The 21744-nt window shown below is 37.9% G+C and overlaps 1 protein-coding gene across 3 annotated transcripts in view; it reads left to right on the plus strand.

The window, feature by feature from the left end:
- The window catches only part of LAMA4 (laminin subunit alpha 4), a 103330-nt gene that overhangs the window by 75899 nt on the left and 5687 nt on the right, over window positions 1–21744 (plus strand). For 2 of the 3 annotated variants that reach the window (XM_027692939.1, XM_027692955.1), the window contains 14 exons: window positions 251–384; window positions 1615–1786; window positions 3832–3963; window positions 4981–5123; window positions 8425–8563; window positions 9673–9810; window positions 11297–11430; window positions 12715–12879; window positions 13563–13716; window positions 14428–14618; window positions 16160–16349; window positions 17212–17367; window positions 18373–18532; window positions 19499–19629. In XM_027692939.1, the coding sequence (XP_027548740.1) occupies window positions 251–384; window positions 1615–1786; window positions 3832–3963; window positions 4981–5123; window positions 8425–8563; window positions 9673–9810; window positions 11297–11430; window positions 12715–12879; window positions 13563–13716; window positions 14428–14618; window positions 16160–16349; window positions 17212–17367; window positions 18373–18532; window positions 19499–19629 (2139 nt within the window). The remainder of the gene's footprint in view (window positions 1–250; window positions 385–1614; window positions 1787–3831; window positions 3964–4980; window positions 5124–8424; window positions 8564–9672; window positions 9811–11296; window positions 11431–12714; window positions 12880–13562; window positions 13717–14427; window positions 14619–16159; window positions 16350–17211; window positions 17368–18372; window positions 18533–19498; window positions 19630–21744) is intronic. The other variant, XM_027692948.1, reaches the window with a different exon arrangement.

The following is a 21744-nucleotide window of genomic DNA, read 5'->3' on the forward strand; positions in this document are numbered from 1 at the left end:
TTTTGTTTGCATTTGCCTTTCCTGGCCTAATTTTCTCACTGTGAGACCATTTATGTGCTCCCTTTTAACTTACAGCCCATAGACCATATCATGATAAGGCCTGTGAAGACTATTCACAGTAGTATCACCCCATTTTTTTCAAAATACAAAAATTGCACAGGGACAAAACTGATCCCAGGCACAAATGATCTCCCAATACCTAACGAGAGTGTGATCTTTCCCCTTTTACTCTTCCTTGTCCTCTGCACAGCTCCCTCCTAGCCTAAACCTACCTGGCTTCATTGGCTGTCTGGAACTGGCTACCCTAAACAATGATGTGATCAGCCTGTACAACTTCAAGCACGTCTATAACATCGACACCACCACATCGCCACCTTGTGCCAGGTAGGAGACACTTCCGTCCTCACTCTGCTACTCTGGTATGTTTCAAGTACCAGTCCTGATGGTTCATTCCTGTTTTATTTTACAAACGTGAAGGTGACACTGAGTTGTTCAGAAGGAACTTGGACACTTTTAGCTCCTGATTGCATCAACAAGTTTAATTTTTATATGTATATATGTATGTATATATATATATGGATGTATGTGTATGTATACATGTTGGACTCTATGATCCTTATGGGTCCCTTTTAACTTGAGATATTTTATAATTTTCTGTGATCTCCATTAACTGTCTCACAATCTTGATCATGCCTTCCAAAAGGGAACTGTCATGTTAGCTGAAGCATGTCCCATGTTGCTCCTAACCCCACTGCTTGTCTAGGACAGGGAGGATCCTGACTCAAATTATGTTGCTGCAAGTGATACAGCCTCAGCCAGTCAGCTCTCGTGGGTCTGGTAACCTCGAGTGTAGTCCCATCCCCAGGTAGCAAAGCCCGTATTGAAATTCTCTTTCTGCCATACACTCTTAAATCCGCAACAGAAATTCCTTAGATAAGCCTTTCACAAACTGGGAAATGCAGCTCCTAAAGTAGAAGTGAACATCAGCTGTAGCAGTCATTTAGCACAGACAAGGCAGGCATTTTCTTACACAGCAGGCAGCAACAGTAGAACCTCTCCAGAGAAAGAACAGGTAAGAAATTTGCCTCATGCAGTGGGAAAAAATGCAGGAAGTGTTAGGATATCACAAATGGTAGCTTTCCATACCATTCCCACAGGGAGCGCAAGCTGCTGCTCTCCACGACAGCTCATGCAAGCTGCTACTCCTGGGCTCCCCAGCAGAATCCATGCTCAGCTAAAGGCCTCAGAGAATTCAAATGGATTTCTGCACAAAATGAGTAAGCTCTTAATAGAAATATATGTGTATCCTTATAATGAGGAGGTGCTGTGGGCCTGTCACTTTACAAGGATGAGCAAAGAATTTTCCTGTCCTGTACGTACAGCACAGGATTAAAGCATGATGAAGGAGTTAGAGACACCTCCAAAGCTACACACTATTTTTCAGGAGAGAATTCGCAGAAAAAAAAATTGAAAGAAAGTCATCAGTCTCAACATTGCCAGGAAGAAGCAGAAGTTCAGAACAATTATTTCAATAAAGTATGTAAAGGTCTTTAAGTTTCCCCAAATTAAAATGGGTACATACCAACTGATCCTTCCCATCTTGTTCTTTTATAGAGATAAGCTGGCTTTCACTCAGAGCCGGGCTGTGAGCTATTTCTTTGATGGGTCTGGCTATGCCTTGGCAAGAAACATTGAGAGAAGGGGAAGATTCAGCCAGGTAACTCGATTTGACATAGAAGTTCGAACACCTACGGACAACGGACTGATCCTGCTGATGATTAATGGGGTGAGTAACAAATCCTGCTGGTACCCTTTATCCATGAGCACCATAAGTTCCCCAATCCAAATTGCTTATGTCCTTACTCTTAACTTCTGACAAGAGGAAATATTTTGTATTCGTCTGGTGCGTGTATATGTTAGGAGGAAAGTGGAACTTGCTCTGAAAAGGTCTCAGAAAGATGAGGCCCTGAGTTGGACTCTGCTTTCATCCAGAGACAGTCAGGATTTCAAACTGGTCATATCCTTGTGATGATACTTCGAGAGAGACTCCAGTTAAGCCCAGTAGTTGTACCTTTACTTAACTGTGAATGCACAATCAAAGCGATATGAAATTTCTATGAAGTAACTCCCAAAAAGCAGACACTTTGTGGTAGCTGCCACTTTATAACTGTGCCTCAGGGTGTACTAGAGTTAAATATTTAAGTTACTGAAAATAGAACGCACTCCAAGTAAAAATGCTTGATCCAAATGTCAGCAGCTTTTCTGAACTTTGAGGGTGATGCAATCTCTGTAAGACTTTGAAGAATGTAGACTCCACATGAAAATGTTCTCTGAAGACACTGGATTTTTTTGTCTTTGGACATCTCCACATCAAGCTCCCAAGTCCTGTGTGGATTACAATCTGGGAAAGCTACAGAAAACATTTTTCTTTTGCAGATGCAGTCTCCAGACAGACACTTGTCTAGACACCTACATGTAACACTGCATTAAGCATTTAGAAGGGAAAAAAAATCCACTCTCATTAGAAGAACTCTCTAATGTTTGTCTTTAGAGTAATTTCCAGAGGAGGGTTGTGGGAAGCAATTTACTCTGCTGCAATTTACTCATGCTACCACTAACCTTCATTCTTAGGAGGCTTTGACTAAGCAGCTGCTGTTAAAAGTTTAACAGCCTCTATTGCAGGCCAGTTATTTTTCTTCCAAGCAAAAGCACCAAGAGGTTTTTTGGAGACATATGCACTTTGTGTTTGACAGTGGAAGCTGCAGTCAAGTTGGATGTCAGCTGTGGGAGACCATGTCCTCTCACAAGCACTTTTAGAAAGTCTGTCTAAACCGGTCCATTATTCAGTTCTGCAAAGACAGCTCATAAATATTCTGAATGTAATCCCTGTTTCATTTTCAAGTTAAAGCTGTTCAGAACAAATCCACGCTGCAGTCTCATTTAAAAGTACTAGATTAAAATCTGCTCTTACTTCTTTAAATAATGACTTCTGAAGGTGGACTCATTTGTGTCAAAGACAGCAGTTCTTGGCCTGCAGTAGAGTTTCCCATGTTTCCATTAGGCATGGAAACAACAGTATGAACACTGGGAGAGAAGACAAGCATTAGCATTAAAAACATTACCCAGATGTACATGTGCTGTAAACTGCCCTTTCTGTTTCTTTATGTTCAGCTTTGGAACAAGGCTAATTCTATGGTACAGATCTTCATTTCGAGCACTCCTTGAAGACTTTCTAAAGTATAGTTCCTGCTTATAAAATCTAGGTCATCCAGCCACAGAAGAGAAGCTAAAGCAGGAACTGACAGGAATTCCAAAAACCAAATACATAGTAAATAGACTCTAGCTATTGCTCAACCTTCAGTAAATATATCAGTGTTGATCTGGTCTTTGAAAAGACAAAAAAACCCTGAGTCATTACAGACATTGTGACAGAAGCTGCTAATGCAGATACAGCCATTCTAGCAAAACATTGCTTTTACCAGTATAACATCTTTCGTTTAGGGCATGTGGTATTTCTTCAACAGTAAATAGTTGTGTTTGCATTAGGAATACTTTGCTGGTAAAGAATACTGACATTACTGTGCTACTAAATATTATTTCTATAGGGAAACAGTTCACCAAGTCTTCAAATAAGTATCATTTATAAAACAATTACGTGTGCATGCGCATATATACACATATAAATATAAAAATATAACTGTGTTATAGTTTTGCAAATAAAAATATATTTTCCCAGCATGCTTTTCACAATGTCACTCTTATAACACTGTTTGTTTTTTTTTTAATTGCTGCCACATACTGCTTTTCTGACTGCTGTTTTGTTTTATACAGAGCATGTTCTTCAGCCTAGAGATGCACAATGGTTTCTTGTACCTTCTCTATGACTTTGGCTTCAGCAATGGTCCTGTGCTTCTCGAGGACTCCATGAAGAAGGCTCAGATTAATGATGCTAAATTTCATGAGGTAGAGATGTGGTTACTATCATAACCTTTTGACCAGCAATCCCAGAAACTCCAAAGCAGCAATAATTGCTCCAACACCCATGATGATGGTCCAGGTGGTGATGCAGTAGAACATGTAGAAGAGTAGAGTGTGTGCAAGTCCCACCACTACTGAGCAGTGGAAAGGGAAGGCTCTCCCTGCCTCCTCGTAAATCGATGCTTTTAGACAGATTCTGTGTATTATTAGCCAAGGACAGGACAGTTTACATGGGAGAAAAAGTGTTATTAAGTCAAAATTAAATTATATCAAAGACAGCTCTATATTTCAAATATACAACTCTCCTCAACTAAAATCATGTGATTATGTTAACTTGACCACCTTAGTTGCTATGCATTGTAGTACAAAAATATGGCATTTCCCATTTCATTTGAAAAGAGAATTGATTTGGTAGCATCCTTTTATACATGCACAGTATTCTATGGACTTTGGCAGATGTAAAATATTTACTTATATTTGGGTTCCAGGAATTTGGTTTAAGCCAGTGTAACTGTGACTGTGCAAATCTCCCTTAGTGAGTTGCTTCCTCTGCCATTTACTTGATGTAAACTCAACTTGATTCCTGACCCCCAACTATAGTTCTATTTATGTTAAAGTACAGCCCAATTATGCCTTTTATGCTTTCACAACAAAATAAGTTTTTTAGGAAGTATGCCCTAACTTCTTGGATAAATCAAGAAAGCATTCTGAGGTTAATGGAGCTTATCTGTTCACTGCAGTGCAGAATTTGACAGGAGCACTTTCATGTGGATTTATTCATAAATGAAATATCCTGAGGATTCAGCCATCAGAGAAATTGTGATCAATCAAAATAAGCTTCCTAGTAGTAATCCTTGCCAACATCTCCCAATTTACAAACAATTTCTTTGACAAATGGGAGGAATTTTCAAACAAAAAGATACAAAGATCCAATCAATTTTGCAAGATCACCATGATGACTTACAAAAGATGACATTTTTAAACACCTGCTTTTCTTTTCAGATTTCTATTATCTATCACAATTCTAAGAAGATGATCTTGGTAGTAGACAGGAGACATATAAAAAGTGTGGACAATGAAAGAACAGCAATGCCATTCACAGATATCTACATTGGAGGAGCACCTGCTGAGATCTTGCACTCCAGGTCAGTTTACGACTGGGATTCAATCATTATATTCAAGTGATCACCATATTTAAGTTATGTTGTATGACCTTTGCTGAAGGGTTAACAATAAAACATTTTTTTTGGCATCAACACCTTATGTAAAACAACCCCTCAGACATTCTTCTAAGTGTCTCTCAGAGCCCTGAAGTACCAAGGATAAGACTTGATCCAGCACAGTCAGTTAAATTCTACTGAAACTGGCCTAGTTTTAGTAAGGGTAACCAAAACAGTCGTCTTCTTAAAATAAAAAGGCATTTTCAAAGAACACATGATTATATAAAATTGCTATTTCTCCTTACTCTGCAAAAAGTGATCTTTGTAAAATAGCAATGCACTAGCTGCATCAAGACCCTCTAACAGCTGCATTTTCAAATCTAAAGATGATCTTCTTCCTACTAAGCATTTCAGTTCTTATCCATCTCAGGTTCTCTCTAGATCCAAGTCAGCTGGCTCTGTGTAGGCGTGGGAAGAAAAGAAAAAGTCTCATTTTCCCATTGTGCCATTTGACAGAAGCCAAGTTTAGTCTATGTAAAGTTTATAACTCTAATTTCCTGCAGTAGGAATCTGCCGGACGCCAGGGTCATGTTCTGAGAGCAGGCTGGCTGTTTGGAGAAGAGTATGCTCTTTTGATAGGCAGTATTCATTCCCAGGGTCAGACAGCAAGGCCTGCATTTTCAGAAGGGCTCCAGCTGCTGTTTCAAGTGTCATAACTACTAACAGGAATACCATTTCTCTTTAAAATATCCTCCATGTAAAAAAAAAATACATATATATAAAATACTTTATCTTGAAGCTTTGAAGATAGAGACAAACATCAGGTAAGGAAAAATGATGCCTTTCAATCCCATGGAATTATTTGAACATGTAAACAAAGTGGTTGGCAAGGGAGAAACAGAGTATATAATTTGTCTGTCCTTTCAAATAGTTCTTTACAATGGTCTGTCATAAAGGGCTATTAAGAAAACTAGTGGACTGGAGAGGGGAAAAGTTGCAGTGGAGTAGCAAGCACCTGGGAAAGAGAAAATAGGACATGGTACTAACTCTTCAATTTTCGCAATATAAAACGTCGACAGCACATGCTCAACGGATCTCTTAGAGTTGGTATTAAATACATTAATGATCTAGGAACAAAGTACAAAAGGATGGTGAAAATTACTTTGGTTAATCAAGCCTAAAGAACGCTGAAAAAGCCCAGAAGGACCTAGAAATCTAGGCAATTGAGCAGTTCAATGGCAGATAAGACTTGTTCACAAATGTAGGATAGAAGATGAATCACATGAATTATGCTTGCAGTTTTCCAAGCAGACTGTAGTTATTCTTGTACACACCTGGAAGGTACTCTCAAAGTAGGAAAAATAACATCTCAATTAAAAAGTTATATCAGAAAAAAAAAGTAGACATAAAAATATGATCGAATTTAATGCTGAAAAATATATTCAGAAATTATTTAAGCAGAGCTACAGCTTTGTCTCTGATATTATACTCAGTTTTCATTCTCATGGCAAGGGTAGACAGCAAAAAGTATGGTCCAAATGTGGTGATATCATTCCATTTTCACCAGGAGCATTAGTTATTATTCTACTGATGATGTACTACTATCTCTCTACTACTACTATCCACTACTGATATTTATGCTTTCTTTTTCCAGACAGACTTACATTTTACTGACTTTGCTGAGCAACAGCAGGGTGGGAAGCTAGCTTTAGCCTTAGAGGAGGAGTTTCATATTCTTTTAGAGTTGTGTTTTTCATTCACTTCAAATGCACTTTTTTCTGTCAATTGCCTTTTTTCTCCAAATAAATGAATCTAGAAGTACCACTATCCATTATTTTCCTTCCACCTCAGTCACTGCATAAAGCAGAAAGCTAAGGGGACATGGGAGCATGGGGCACTGAGAACTGTTAAGAAATGAACTCCAAAGCCTTTTTATAGGTGAAAGCCTATCTTCCATAGTTCCTGTTGCTAGAACATGTTGTTAGGTTAATGGCATTTAACAGGTAGATTTGTGGCATTCAGCCAGTCACATGGTCAGAGTAAAGATTATACAGGTAGACTGATATCCCACACTTTGATCCAAATCTCGGTGAGAATGGCAGAAGCCTTCCTGTTGATTTCATCTTCCTGCTGGTTTCACTGAGGAACAAATTGAGCCCCTACAGCACTCCTCTCACCTTATTTGAGATTTGTACAAGTACACCTGCACTACTTCACCTGATGGTCCATTTTTGCCAATGTGGTAAAAATAAGCACTCTAAGAGCTTGATTCATCTGCCACATTTCCAACGTCTACCTTACAACAAGATAACTCACAGATATCTAGTGCAGAAGCAGATGTCAACAGTATCATAGCACGTGAAGTGAAAAGAATCCCACTGCTAAGGCATACATTGCTTAAAGAACAAAGACTGTTTCCAGGTAGCCAGGTCAAAACTCTGGATTTCACATTCACTCCTTTGGTGTATTTGTTCCCTGGTTATCTCTTGGACTGCTACCCAGTAGATCCTATCTAATTTCCTTGCCCTGTCAAAGACTGTGATTTTACACAAATTACTTCTTCTTGCACCTTGAGAATTGTGAGGACAAATTTAATTATATTCACCCTATGCTGTAACGTTGTGATATCTTGTTAAGGTGTGGAGTTGAAAAACTGAGAGTAATGAGTAGGAACATTTGGGGTACACTCAACTGCTGTCTACCTCAAATCTGACATAAAAAGGATCCTGGAAGCTCACCTACTGCTCACATTTACAATTATGTAAACCTGCACATCAGCAAGTAGAATTTACTCTTACTTCCCTGACCTCTGTTGACACTTTTTTTTAGAAATAGAGATCCATTTGCTTCCAAAGGCAAGAATAGAGCTTGCTAGTAAAAGCAAGACAGAGAACTAAATCAGAATTTTTCTAAAATGTTAGAAAAATGGAGATAAAAATCCATTAATTTTCACTTTAAGGAGGTAGAAATACATTTTAAGATAAGTCTATTTTAGTTTTAGTTTATTTCAGCATCTATTTTTATCTGTTTAAAGTTACTCTATATGTATGTCCTCTCTGAACTCTCATGTATTTCTCCCCATAAAATTTATTAAAACTGCTGCATTTTGACATTTCAAAACACATATTGTGGTTAATTAGTTGTTTTACATAAAAATGCAAGAATTGGGCACTAGTGAAGCAAATGATGGAAATTTTTCCAAGCCCTTTAGAACATCTTGGCAACAAAAGTCTGTCCAGAAAGGCAAGGGCTATCTAACTGCAGCTTGTTTGGCATTGTTTTCCAGCAGCATTATTTCACATCTGGCAGGAAGTATTGGCTTTAAAGGCTGCATGAAGGGTTTCCAGTTCCAAAAGAAGGATTTCAACTTGTTAGAAGAACCAGGAACACTGGGAATCAGCTATGGGTGCCCAGAGGATTCATTGGTAAGCATGACATCATTTGTGACATAACAAAATTTTGACAATGGATATAGCTGTGAGCTTGAGTTTTACTCCAAACAATGGAAGAACAGTCTTCAACCAAGGAAATGATCATTCGCTCATTGACTGGCAGAGGAGGTGTGTGGAGGGGTGTCTGTTAGGTCTGCTGACATACTACCCAATTTTCACCCTGAATTACAGCACAAGGTGTTTCACTTGATATTCTTCTCATATGTGAAATCGCAGTGTGAAAGCTGGGCCTGAAATAAATTGTGTGCTGTATTTTGAAAAGAAATATTGCAACGTAATTTGTTTTTCTTAAAGATACAAGGAGAATTGTCCTCACATGCATCCTAATACAGATGTATGAAATAGAAAAGACAGCAAAATATTCACCCTTCAAGATCAGCTCCTCCTCTGTGACACACATACACACTGCACAGCAATAGCACTGAGAAAATTGCCATTTTGCTTCTGATCCCTTCCATCATAATAATGCAAGGCTGGTAAATCTAAGCAGTGTTTGGCATCTTCATCCTGCAGTCATGTTTGTTCAAAGCCATGGTACAAACCTGTGAAGAAGAAAGATCCCACCACTTGCAGAACTCCTCACACAGTCTCACCCTCTGTCAACAAGGAAGCTGTTTGCACTTTGTTCTACCTTGCAGTATTGCTCCTGAGACTCACAGGGTTATAGGCCACCATGTCCAACACCTTCCACCCCGCCCCAACACTCGGTGCAGCACACAAACTAATACATCACGTGTTGGAATTGTGAGTCAGTGCCACACAGCTCAGACAGGGGCATAAGCCCCATCTGCTTCCACTCTTCATGCTTACTAACATCAGCAGACTTAGGACAAGGCCAAGATCCCAGGAGACTGAGAAAAAATTGCTACACTTTCTTAAGATTTTCCCAACATGTGATGGAAAGCCTATATAAATTAGGTTAAGACATGCAAGCAAAATGTAAGATTTTCTAGAACTGAACTGGTCATACCTTAAAAAAAAAAAAAAAAAAAAAAGAAGAAGAAGAAGAAATAACCTCATCCTTTTTATTATTGAAATGTTTTCTGAGATTTATTTGTAATTTTGTTTTATTTAATATACAGATGTCCCGCAATGCATACTTCAATGGAGAGAGCTTCATTGCATCAAGCCAAAAAGCGTCCCTTTTTACTGAATTTGAAGGAGGCTTTAATTTCCGGACATTGCAGCCCAGCGGGTTATTGTTTTACTATGCTGAAGGAGTGAGTATCTATTTCTTTACAGTTAGTTTTATTTTATCCTTGCATTTTTTCCCAGGAGAATACTAGGGGAATAATACAATTTTTCACTTCATGCTTTCATAACAGAGAAAGCAGTCTGCAATATAGAAGTATCCATTGGTGACTTCATTTTCACAGTTTGCATTTGATCTACAGATGAAAACTAGCAATTCTTAGACATTATCTTGATGTTGCAAAGAGAACTGGATCGTATGCCTAGAATCACCATGCATCCATTTGTGCTCAATTTGCGCAGTGTATCTTGCTGTGTTCAGCAGCACTGCAATCCCCATTTGGACCTGTAGGTGCTACCAATGTACAAATAATACTAAGGACCTGACATTTGCCTTCCAGAGACAATCACCTAGAAGTAAAGTTTGTTTGAATTAGTGGCATAATATTTTGAGCATTGCTGACTTGACAGAAATCAGTCAGAAAGCTGCCTATATTCCCAGATGGTAATCAGACCTCCATGTGTGACAGGGAAAAGCTGCACTTGAGAATAGCTCCTTGCAGCTATGGGTAGCCAGGCTGCTCTAAATACCCCCTCAGAAGTGTGACACAGGCAGAAATACGGACACAAAATGTTGTGTGAGACAAAGCAATCCCAAGATCCTGCAGGCTCAGACTGACATCTGCAGCAAGCATGAGCTCAGATGACAGAACATTTGCAACCACCCCCAAATGTCTGTTCTGCTATCCTGGCAGAATATCATCAGCAATGCAGCAGGGAAGGCTGTGTGACACCGATAACACTTCACATTTTGCAGCCTGGAGTATTACCTTAAATTGAAATCAGTAACCGTGTCAGTTATCCACATCGTTTGCATAAATGAGGCCTTACACACACCACTTCAGGTTTTAACTCAAAAGCTCTAATCCTATGAGGTGCCAAGTGCCCTACTTAATAAACAGAAGTTCAGCTATTTAGCACTTGAGAGAATGAGACAGTATGGTTCCTACCAGTGCACAGTGACAGTGCTTGCTCTAATGGAACAGAGAGTATTCCTGTTAGTGGCACAATGATCCTATATGCCTGACCCAGATAGCAGATCTTATCTATGAGATAATTTTTAGTGATTGAAAAGGCCTGATCAGAAGGAATTAGGCAAAGAAAAAAATGTCTTGATCTTATGACAGCAGGAATCTCACAGTAACAGCTGCTCAATACAGTACTGTGTTACCAGAAACACAAAGGAAACGTAAACATCATACATTCGTGCCAGATGGAAGGAGCTCATATATCAGATACAAGACATAATGAGCAGCAAAATTCCCAGAATTCAGCAAGAATTTAAATTCTAATGATATCATCTCCTGTTTTGCTTCTCAGAGTGTAACTTTTTGCAAATTAAGCAAAAATGGGGAAAACAGCAGGAAGAAAAATAAATACAACAGGAAAATGCAGAGAACTGATAATTTTTCAGTGTTATACTTGCTTATGAGGATGTTTTTGTCTGTATTTCAGTCAGATGTATTATCCATCTCTATGGACAGAGGTGCTGTTGTTTTAAATGCAAGTGGAACCAAAATTCAGTCACCAGACCGAAATTACAATGATGGAAAAACCCACTTCATCATTACTTCTGTCACCCCAGAAAGGTAAAGCTGTCCAGCATCTTTTAGTCCCTACCTTTAGAATATAAATATTTCTTGTAAAGCACATTATCATTTAATACTCACTTTCAAAGTGACACGTAAGTGCGGCTTTTTTAAGTGATATTTTTAACTGACCAATTCAGTGACTGAAAACTTGCCAGCTTGGCCAGTTCCAAGATGATTGGAATTTTCAGTAAAACTGAAAAAACAGTTTTTCTCAAAGCTTAGTCCTTTTTTTGTCCTCAGGTAAGAAAGCAGTTTAATATAATTCAAGACAAGCATGAGATTCATTTTTCAGCAGGATTGGTTCTTCTAATTTGTTAAAGCAATTCCCAATTGACCTTGAAGTAATTGAGGCATCTTCACATAAAGCATTCGTTCGGGATATATACAGTGGAACATGTTCAAAATATTTTTAGCACTGACAACCACAAATGTAAGACTAAACACAGCACTAGGGAATAAGTCTCTCTCTGTGCTTCTTAAAAAGCTTGAAAGCATTGGTTTATTAGTATGTTTTACCGTTGATTTCTATTTTTAAAATTTTCTTAGAAGATCAAATAATCAAAACAACTTTCTTCAAGAATCTTGTCTATGCAGATGCAAGAAGGTAATTTTTACTTTTCTAATGGAAGTGGAGGTTTGTATCTATGACTTCTGACATCCAAGAATCATACTTTGAAAAGCTGATGGTGTGAAAAGATGCCTTGAAATAGCCTTGGGGATTGTCATGTTTCCCTGAGTGTGCTGAATTTTGACCTTGTCAAACATAATCTATGTCTGATGCTTTAGTTATACTCAGTTTCTTATTAAAACAATAGAATCCTTCCTGGCTTGTGTTGCAAAATCAGATTAGGCAAAAAGCATTGTATAAGCTCAAAATTCAATGTTCTGTGATGAAAGATAAGGAAAAAGGGATAGAGGCATAAACAAGAAGGATTAGCATGTGCTTAGATCTTATCTTACTCAAATGGTGGCTCCATCCATTTATCAGCAATCGTTTAGTTTACCTTTCTTCACTGAGTGAACTGTATATTTTTGGACTTCACAATTAACCGCAGGATAATATTAAATCCATGGGTCTCTGTGCACAACTTTGTCAATGTTTTATTGAACTGTTACTTGTTGCACAGCTGAAAGCAAGAGGGTCTTCTCATGACTTTGAGCACTACCATTCAGAGATGTATACATTGAGTGGAGCATTTTGGGTGCGTGCAATATGTTGTCTAACCACTGGCATTGACATTTCCAAAACTAGCCGGCCAAATGGATGCTTTGCCTTTGCAGGTATGAGCTGACTGTTGATGACAAGAAACAAAGCAAGAAGAATCCAGCAAAGGACAGAGCAGGGAAAAGCCCAGACAGCATCAAGAAGTTTTATTTTGGTGGCTCTCCCCTCAGAACGCAGCAAGCCAACTTCACTGGCTGCATAAGCAATGCTTACTTCACTAGGTGCGCAAATTCCTCCCGAATACAGCTGCCTAACAGCTTGAATAGTAGGTCAAGAGAAGTGATTATTGTCACAATAAAAATTCCTGTCTCATTTTGTGAGGCTAGACAATATGTGTGAATAAGTTTCTTACCTTATTTGCATGGAATCTGCTGGCATAGACCTGCTAGATTAAGATATTGTTAAGCTGGGAATAACTTGATGAAATCAGCTTTCAGTACTGTACCTGCTAATGCTGCTGGTGCAATGTGTAATTTGCATAGCTGTAATTTACATTTATGTTATGCAGCTTTCAGCTCTGCCTTTGAAACAAAATTATATTAGAGCATCTCACAGGAGCTGGGGAAGTTAGGAGTTTGGTCATGTGAAAATGGTCAGAATATGTTGATCTTAACTGCTTTCTGAAATGTTCTTATATAGAAGATTTTAAAGTTAATTTGATGCTGCAGATTGATACTCTTTGTTTATTCTAGCATGGATACAACAGTCAGAGGTAGTATAGGCTGTCCACATTACCCAAAGACTGAGTGGTCAATCTGTATTTTTATCCATGATCCAAGAATGAAAAATACCCATTCAAACATCATTTAAACTACAAATGTACAGTTCTTTGACTTTTATGAAGACAATTCTAACACTTGGGGAAAAAAAAAAAGGTGTTCTTGTTACCTCCTCTTTGAAACAGGTTGGATGAAGAGGTTGAAGTAGAAGATTTCCAGAAGTACTCTGAGAAAGTTCAGACATCTTTGTATGGATGCCCTGTTGAATCTCCTCCGGTAGCTCTTCTCCATAAGAAAGGAAAAAACTCATCAAAAGCCAAAGGAAACCGTAATAAAAAGGTTTGCTGCAAATTGCCCCAGTACCACCCTAGAGTTTTCCAAAATGCCATGACTGGAAATTCTCTAAATCATGGATCCAAAATGCATAAAGACAATTTCAGATATATAAAGGGAAGTATCCTGCTCCTTTACATATTCCCATCACTGCAAATGATTGTCCTGACCCAATCTATCTGGCCTACACTTTCATCATTCTCTCTTGCTAGAACTGCAACATAAAATTTCTGACTTCTTAAAAAAAGTACTGCAGAAAAAAGCCTTCTTGATTTCTTCTATATTCTAAAAGCAATAAACCTGCTTCTGTTCTCACCTCCTTCTGGGTAGCTTTCTCTACTGGGTACAATTAGCACACACTATTATAAATGTGAAACAAATACTTCCTTCGGCATGCAGAATTTTTAGTTCAAGCATGTCCTCTTATGCCTATAGCACAGCTCACACAATCAAAAGCAGAGAGGAAAAGATTTAATTAGGAAAACTGCAAAAGAATTGAATTGTAATTATGTTAGCTACACATGTATTTTGTTTATCCCTTCTTCTGTCCTAAACCAGGATCTATATTAGACCTGTTCAAGGAAAATTTTACTTGGAAACAGTCCTGGTATTTATGTAAGGAAACAATATACTAGTAGCTTAGATATAAATGATACTGTTGTTTTATTATGTCAATTTTAGTTTAAAATTATGGTTAATTGTTCTTTTTCTATGAAGGTGGAAAGAGAGAAAGACAAGATTTCACAGCCTTCAACTGGCCTCAAAAAACTCTATCAAGTGAATATGCAAAGAGACCCTCAGTGCCACTTACCCATGAATCCCAAGGCAACCGAACATGCATATCAGTTTGGAGGAACAGCAAACAGCCGGCAAGAATTTGATCACATACCAAAGGATTTCAGCCAAAGGTAAAGTGACTTTAGAAATAAAAATTAAATATACTGAGCAGAAGGAAGATGTATTTCAAATTTTTTAAAACGGGACAAATTTCTGCTGTTACCCTGGCCTTTTCCTTTACATCTTAGGCCAAATTTTGCATAGAGGATGTTGTTAGGTTATATCAAAATGTGCTTCAGTTGAGTAAGAGCAATATATAGAATGTGTTTCCAGTTACATCCCTCTTGCAGAGTCTTTATCTGCATTGTATATTAACAAAATGTGTCTCCTTGCCTATTTATATGAAGCTTTTGAGGATGTTAGTTCTGTATAAGCAATGCACAATCAGTGTCTTTTCCAAGAAATAATGACAGTGGAGCAGAGGTGGAAAAGAACATGAAAGCTCACCAAAAAAATGAAGCAGTTACATGCTGAGTGGACCTCGTCAGCAGTTTAATGGTTAGGAATCTACACAGTGCAGCAGGACATAAAGCTATGTCCAATTCAATGGAAATTCAAGTAATGAGTCCAGATACTGTTGACATTTCATTTTCATACTCCCACAGACTATGTCATGCAGTATGTTAAGATCAACGAGGATTTTGGTTTAATAGTTTCCATTAAAGACTATAAATTCAACAACACAGCACTTCCTGGAAGCATATCAGACCACTAACTCAGAAGAGTGCTATTTCCTAGTTTAAATAAAAAAAACCCACTATGTTTATTTCAATTCAATAGTGGTTTACTTGGGGCAGTCCTGATGATGCCCATATGAAGGAAACCCCAAACTCTAATATCTTCATCCTATCTTCATCCCTACAACACATATTTTCCAACCATTATTAAATCTTCATCTTTGTAATGTGCATTTTTAAAAAAACACATGACTTGTGTGGGTTTAAATCAACTGATATTGGTACGGACCTAAGTGTGTATGGAATGTACACACACATGCAAGTGGCAACGTAGAGATTCTTGAGACAATATGAAGAATGGAAGCTAGGTTAGTCAACTGAGAAGGAGGAGTCAGTTTTGGCACTGTCTACACCAATACAACTTTGACATGTTTTAGACCCAAAGTAATAACAGCAATCACTCAAGAGATTTTCACTGTTGACATTGTCAAACCAACAATGTATAACTTCCCATGTTGCCATGGACTTCACAAGGAACTACAAGGAAGGGGAAGCTTAGCACCAAGTCTGGAATAGCATTAAAGATTTGTGAACTATCAAGCCTCCATGCCATCACAGTTAAAAATTCCCCCAACACTGCTGTTCAACAGGAATGGAAATGCAGTGTATATAGTGTCAGTTTTTTGTGGTCTGTGTTGAATTTATTCACTCCAGAGATTTTAATTTTTGAAAACAAGTTCCTTGCGAGGCAGCTTCTTCTTCAACTTTGACTTTTCCTCCAACAACCAGCACTGAATGTTTCTCAGAAACACCAGTTCCATAAAGGAGATGTATATTGTTCTGGATGAAAGGAAAATCTCAGTCTTCCTCTGCTTGATGTTTGATTTAAGTCAAGTATATCTACTTTATTTTTAATATTTTTTTTTTTGTGCCAGAGCTCAGTTCTCTATCAGTCTGAAAACTCACTCATCTCATGGAATGATTTTCTATGTTTCGGATCAAAAAGAGACCAACTTCATGGCCCTTTTTGTTGCTCATGGCCGACTCATTTTTATGTTTAATGCTGGTCATCAGAAGATAAGGATTAAGAGCCAAGAGAAATACAATGATGGTCTGTGGCACGATGTAAGTAAAAGAAATCAATCATTACGATGGCACATCCTTTCAAGGCTGCAGTAAAGACTGCTAATGTGACAGCTCAGGGAGTTTTCATTCATGTATTCATAAACACACCTATATGTTGAGAAACTTCCACCAATATTTTTAAATCTTCCATGTTGCATTTTATCAAATCATTAATTAAGGGCAGGAAAGTGAGTCAATTATAAAAATCCAGCAAATCCCAACACTAACAGCTGAATAGAAGTGACAGAAACAAGCAGAACAGTAAGGCAATTAAGAGTTAAGTGAGCTAGGAAAGAAATAACTATGATAATTTTGTTCAGCAAATGTCTTTGAAATGCCTACAAGCACAGCTGTCTTGGGCTCCCTCTGTAGTCCATGAAAATAAAAAGACAATTTTAGGAGTCAGGGTAAATTTCCCTCTGTAGGTATCTCTCTTCACACTAACTACCGAGGAAGTCTACAGTTACTAAGCTACTGACTTGGGCATTTAAGTGTTTAAAGCAAGTTGGATGAATCCAGACCATAAAGCTAATAAAGACTGTGAAAATGCCAACAGTGATAGGTAGCAACAAATCATGTATGCGGATATAGGACAGTCAGATCTCAGTAGACCTTGTCACACCTTGATTACCTCTGCCTTGTACATCAAAACGTAAGAAAGTCAGCAGTTTTACTATCTAGCTTTCATGAATGTGAAAAAAGAGGGTTGCCCAGCAAAGAATACTGACAGTTAACAAAAAAGACTGGTAGAGTATCACTCACAAGCTTTTCTTCTCAAACATCTTATCTTCTCTCACTGCACAGGAGTGATCCCTTAACAAAGGAGAGTAATCTTCCACACTTTTTTTTCTTCCCTTCCTAGGTGATATTTACTAGAGGCAGAAATATTGGTCACTTGATAATTGATGGCCTTCGAGTACTGGAAGAATCTTTTGGCGGTAATACTAATGCTTGGCAAGTCACTGCACCACTCTATATTGGAGGTGTAGCTCCTGGAAAAGCCGTAAAAAATATCCAGGTAAAGCAGACACCTGTTAAATCAGCCCATACCTCTATGTACAGCTAATACAAAAGCTGACTGTAGGGATGGGTTCAGCCAAAAGCAAATTAAGATCTGAATCCTCGGCACACTGTGAAGCAAACACCCCAGTTCAAGTCTATAGCAAAGCTCCCACATGGCTGGGCTGGTGGTAGCTCATCTAGGCTTCCACAGACTTGCAGCAGCAGCAACTGGAAAGCCAGTGGTTCACGAGGAACAGAAAAATCTTAGTAACATCCAAGCTGAGATGACACAGGTAAAGCCACACAAGATCAATTTCACCCTGAAGTCTGACATGTAGGATGGGTTTCAAAGAGATTTTAATTTTCTTTTAGTATCTCTGTTTTAAGACAGTACCTAGAAGTCAGGATTCTGTTCTACAGCTTGGTACTGAAGTATATGGAAAGGATTTTTAAAGCAAAAATGAATATAACAAAGTCTCATTCAAGGTAATCTTTAGAATTTAATTAAGAACAATTTCCAGAGAAGGGAAGCAGGAAAAGTGCTTTTTGTAGCCTCTCATGTCTCTCTTGCCTTGAAGGTAATTCCAGCTTGTGTTGTTTCTCAAAGAGTCCTGACTGAACTGTGAGAAACAAAACACAACTAGAGCAAGGCAGTGTTATACATACCTCACAGCATCGAGGCGAGATAGGGGTCTGCTTTTTCAGAGTTTATCTATCTTGTTAGGAATGTTAAAGCAAAAATGAACATAATAAAGTTTATTTCAAGGTAATCTTCAGTGTTATGAGCCTAACAAGGGAAATTATTATAATATGGTAAAAATTATTGTAGAATAATATGGCTAAGACAAGTACACCCGTAAATGGTCACTCCTTAAGTTTTTTAATTAATAAAACAACATGTAATTAAAATGAGCCAGACAATCACAGCCTTACAGCCCTAGCTTATAAACAAGTAAAAATAAGGACAGGAGAATATATTTCCTTCCACAAGCAGTTTATCTACTAATCATGCTTTTTTCAGATTAATTCTGTCTACAGTTTCAGTGGTTGTCTCAGCAACTTACAGCTCAATGGAAGATCAATTACTTCAGCTTCGCAGACATTTAGTGTAACGCCTTGCTTTGAAGGCCCATCAGAAGCAGGAACATACTTTTCATCAGAAGGAGGATATGTCGTCCTTGGTAATACACTTCTAAGCAAATGTATCCCATAATGAGATTATAGTATTCACTGTGCTTCAGAATGGCATATTTCACTAAAGGATATAGTAATTTTTGAGGCTGAGAGCTGTAAGGATACAGATCATTATTGTGGTAAGCAGCTGATGTTGACAGGTCCCAATGTCACTGTGAAACTCAACATAAACACATCTGTGTGTATGTATTTCAAATAATTAGAATAATTTCACAAGGGAACTGGTTATAATATGGTAAAAATTACCGTAGAAGTCAATGTGGCTAGGACAAGTACACCAGCAAATGGTCACCCCTTAAGTTTTTTAATTAATAAAACAACATGTAATTAAAAAATCCTACAGAAATGCTTTCTGTATGTTTAATGCAGAACAGCATGAAAGAACACGTTTTTGTCATTTAGTCCTGCTGTGTTTCAGGAAGTGTTTTCTAAGGGCAATTTGGTCACATAGGCTCTGATCTGAACAATAAAGGAAACTGTACAACCCAATTCATTGGCAACACCGATAATTAGACAGTATTTCTCATTTGCTCCCTGGCCTGCCACCAGATTGAAAAAGGGAGTTTCTCCTTCTGAATCATCAAAGCTCAAGTGGATTCCCACTCACTCAATAATGACTGCTGAATGTCTAGCAAATTGCACAGTAAGAAACTGCCAAAAAATACAGATCATTTACTTCCTGTTGTCCATTTCATTGCTAAGAAATTTTTAAACAAAATACATTTTTTAAATAATGAGAAAAAAAATAAACCTTCATTAGTATTCCAAGTAAACACAATCAAAACAAAACTTGAAATGGGTCATTGACAGCACACCATGCTATCTCATGTTTCAATAGTTTTAAGGACAAATAAATTCGACCCTGGGTTTGATTTTCTATTTTGACTTTGAATAAATGCCCAATTTCATCACTAACTCAGCACAAAAACAGTGTTATTCTTTTTACCTCACAGATGAATCCTTCAGTTTAGGCCTGAAATTTGAAGTTGTTTTTGAAATACGTCCCCGAAGCAGCTCAGGAATTCTACTGCATGGTCACAGCGTGAATGGAGAGTACTTGAATATGCACATGAGAAATGGACAGGTATAATGAAGCTCATATTTCCTCCACTGCTTTGGCTGATTTCTCTTCCACCTACTTGGGCTTTGCTACATGCAATTCTATCTTACAAATTTGCCATTGATTGATTCTTATTTCTCTCCTAAATATAATAACTGCTTAGATTAGGCAATCCAGACTTTTATTTTAAAATACAAAAGATAACACCTAAGACAAGACCAGATCACTTTACTGGCACAAACTATAAATATTTCACGAGCAGTTGAAAAGAAGCAAAAGCACTGACTCTTTGGCGCTGTTCTTTCACCTACACATTAAAAATATCACAAGTAAGGTAACTGCTGATGAATTTTAATTTCTTATTTGTTGAAAGAGAAGTCTGAGTTGCACTCAGTCTCTTCGTCCTTTAACATATATGTGTGTGATAGGGAGAGAAATGCAACACCTGAGGAAACATGCTGTCACCTCTCTTACAACAGCAGGAACCTGCAGCAGAGTGACTGAGTGGACAGTTGAACATGGTGAAAGCAGGTGTCTAATACAGGTGACTAAGTGAGCTATTATTCAGAGAACCTATTTTTCTATATTCATTATAGATGGAACAACAGGTGTTTCAGTTAGGCACCTAACTTTTGACAGCTAACTAGGTAAGATAAAGGTTATCCTTACCCCTGTAGCCAGCTCTTGGTGACTAACAAAGAAATTGCAAAAGTACATTGCATTGCTGCATATCACACCACACTTAAAGGCTGAATCTGTATACAACTGGTCCAGTCTAGTACTTCTTATGTAAAGTTCTAACTGGAGGTCTGGATGTCCAGAAACTTGTTTGGTTTTCCCAGCTGTATCAGTCGGTCTAACAAACAATGCTGTTTCACTTACTGCTTCAAACTTCACCTCCTGTATAATGCATATGCAATTCATAAACAAAATTCACTATGAAAAAGCAGATCTTCCCTGCTTGTCACTGCAGCAGTCCAGTACCTTCTTAGTAAGCATTTGTGTTTCTTTAGCATTAACTATCCGTTCCCTTTGAATGCATTATGAGAGACTTGCTTTGTGAAAACAGTTTTGCTGGACAAATAAGATCAGTAATTTTAATTCATTTTTTAAATGTACACATCTCTATCAGTACAGCTTGTCTGGGTGATTTGTTAAGGAGTCACTTTCCTTCATGATTCTTTTTTTGCTTTAATCTATATATTTTATTCAAGGGTGGATAAAAGAGAACATGAGGATCATTTCAATTGTGTTTGCTGGTGCCCTTCTGCAAAAAAAATATTTAAAATTTCTTAGTTACAATTATATCAGAGACTCTCTAGAATTAAATAGAAGTTCTTTCCTTGGGAGAGACTATTTACAAGGGCATGTAGTGGCAGGGCAAGTGGGAATGGCTTCAAACTGAAAGAGAGTAGGTTTAGATTAGATATTAGTAAGAAATTTTTTACTGTGAGGTTGATGAGGCACTGGAACAGGTTGCCCAGTGAAGTTGTGGATGCCCCATCCCTGCAAGTGTTCAAGGATAGGTTGGATAGGGCTACAAGCAACCTGATCCAGTGGAAGATGTCCCTGCCCATGGCAGGGCGGTTGGAACTAGATGACCTTTAAGGTTCCTTTCAATTCAAACCATTCCATGATTCTATTATTTTCAGTCAATACCGTGTCAGCATGATCAGGGGTAACTTCGATGTTTGAAAAGCCTGAGTGGCTGAACTCAGTCTGGAGTTCTCTGGCAGTCATCGTTGGGATTCTCATGTCCCTCAATAGGGGCACAACACTGCTCTGCTGCTGCTGTAACATTTCCAGGCAGAAAGATACTAATCCCATAACTAAAACAGAGATGTAAAATTCAGAATTAGGTTCACTTTCTAGCTCTGCCAGAGATTTATTGGTAAACTTGAAAAAGTAACTTAAAAGTCATTCTGAAATTCACTACCTATTCCTTTCTCACATCTTTTCTGTTTGTTTATACTTGGGTTTTTCATTACTGTTTTCCTTATTAAGTGGCTAGAAAGATGCCAAAACATCATCTGATGCTTCTAAACACTAATTTACCATACAGGAAATTATACAGTAGAGGTACTAGAAAATGAGTGAAATTAGCTGTTATTTTTAAATCTTTTTTTGTACTCTTCCTTG

This window comes from Neopelma chrysocephalum, unplaced genomic scaffold (assembly GCF_003984885.1).
Source record: "Neopelma chrysocephalum unplaced genomic scaffold, ASM398488v2 Primary Assembly neopelma1_23, whole genome shotgun sequence".
Lineage (NCBI taxonomy): Eukaryota > Metazoa > Chordata > Aves > Passeriformes > Pipridae > Neopelma > Neopelma chrysocephalum.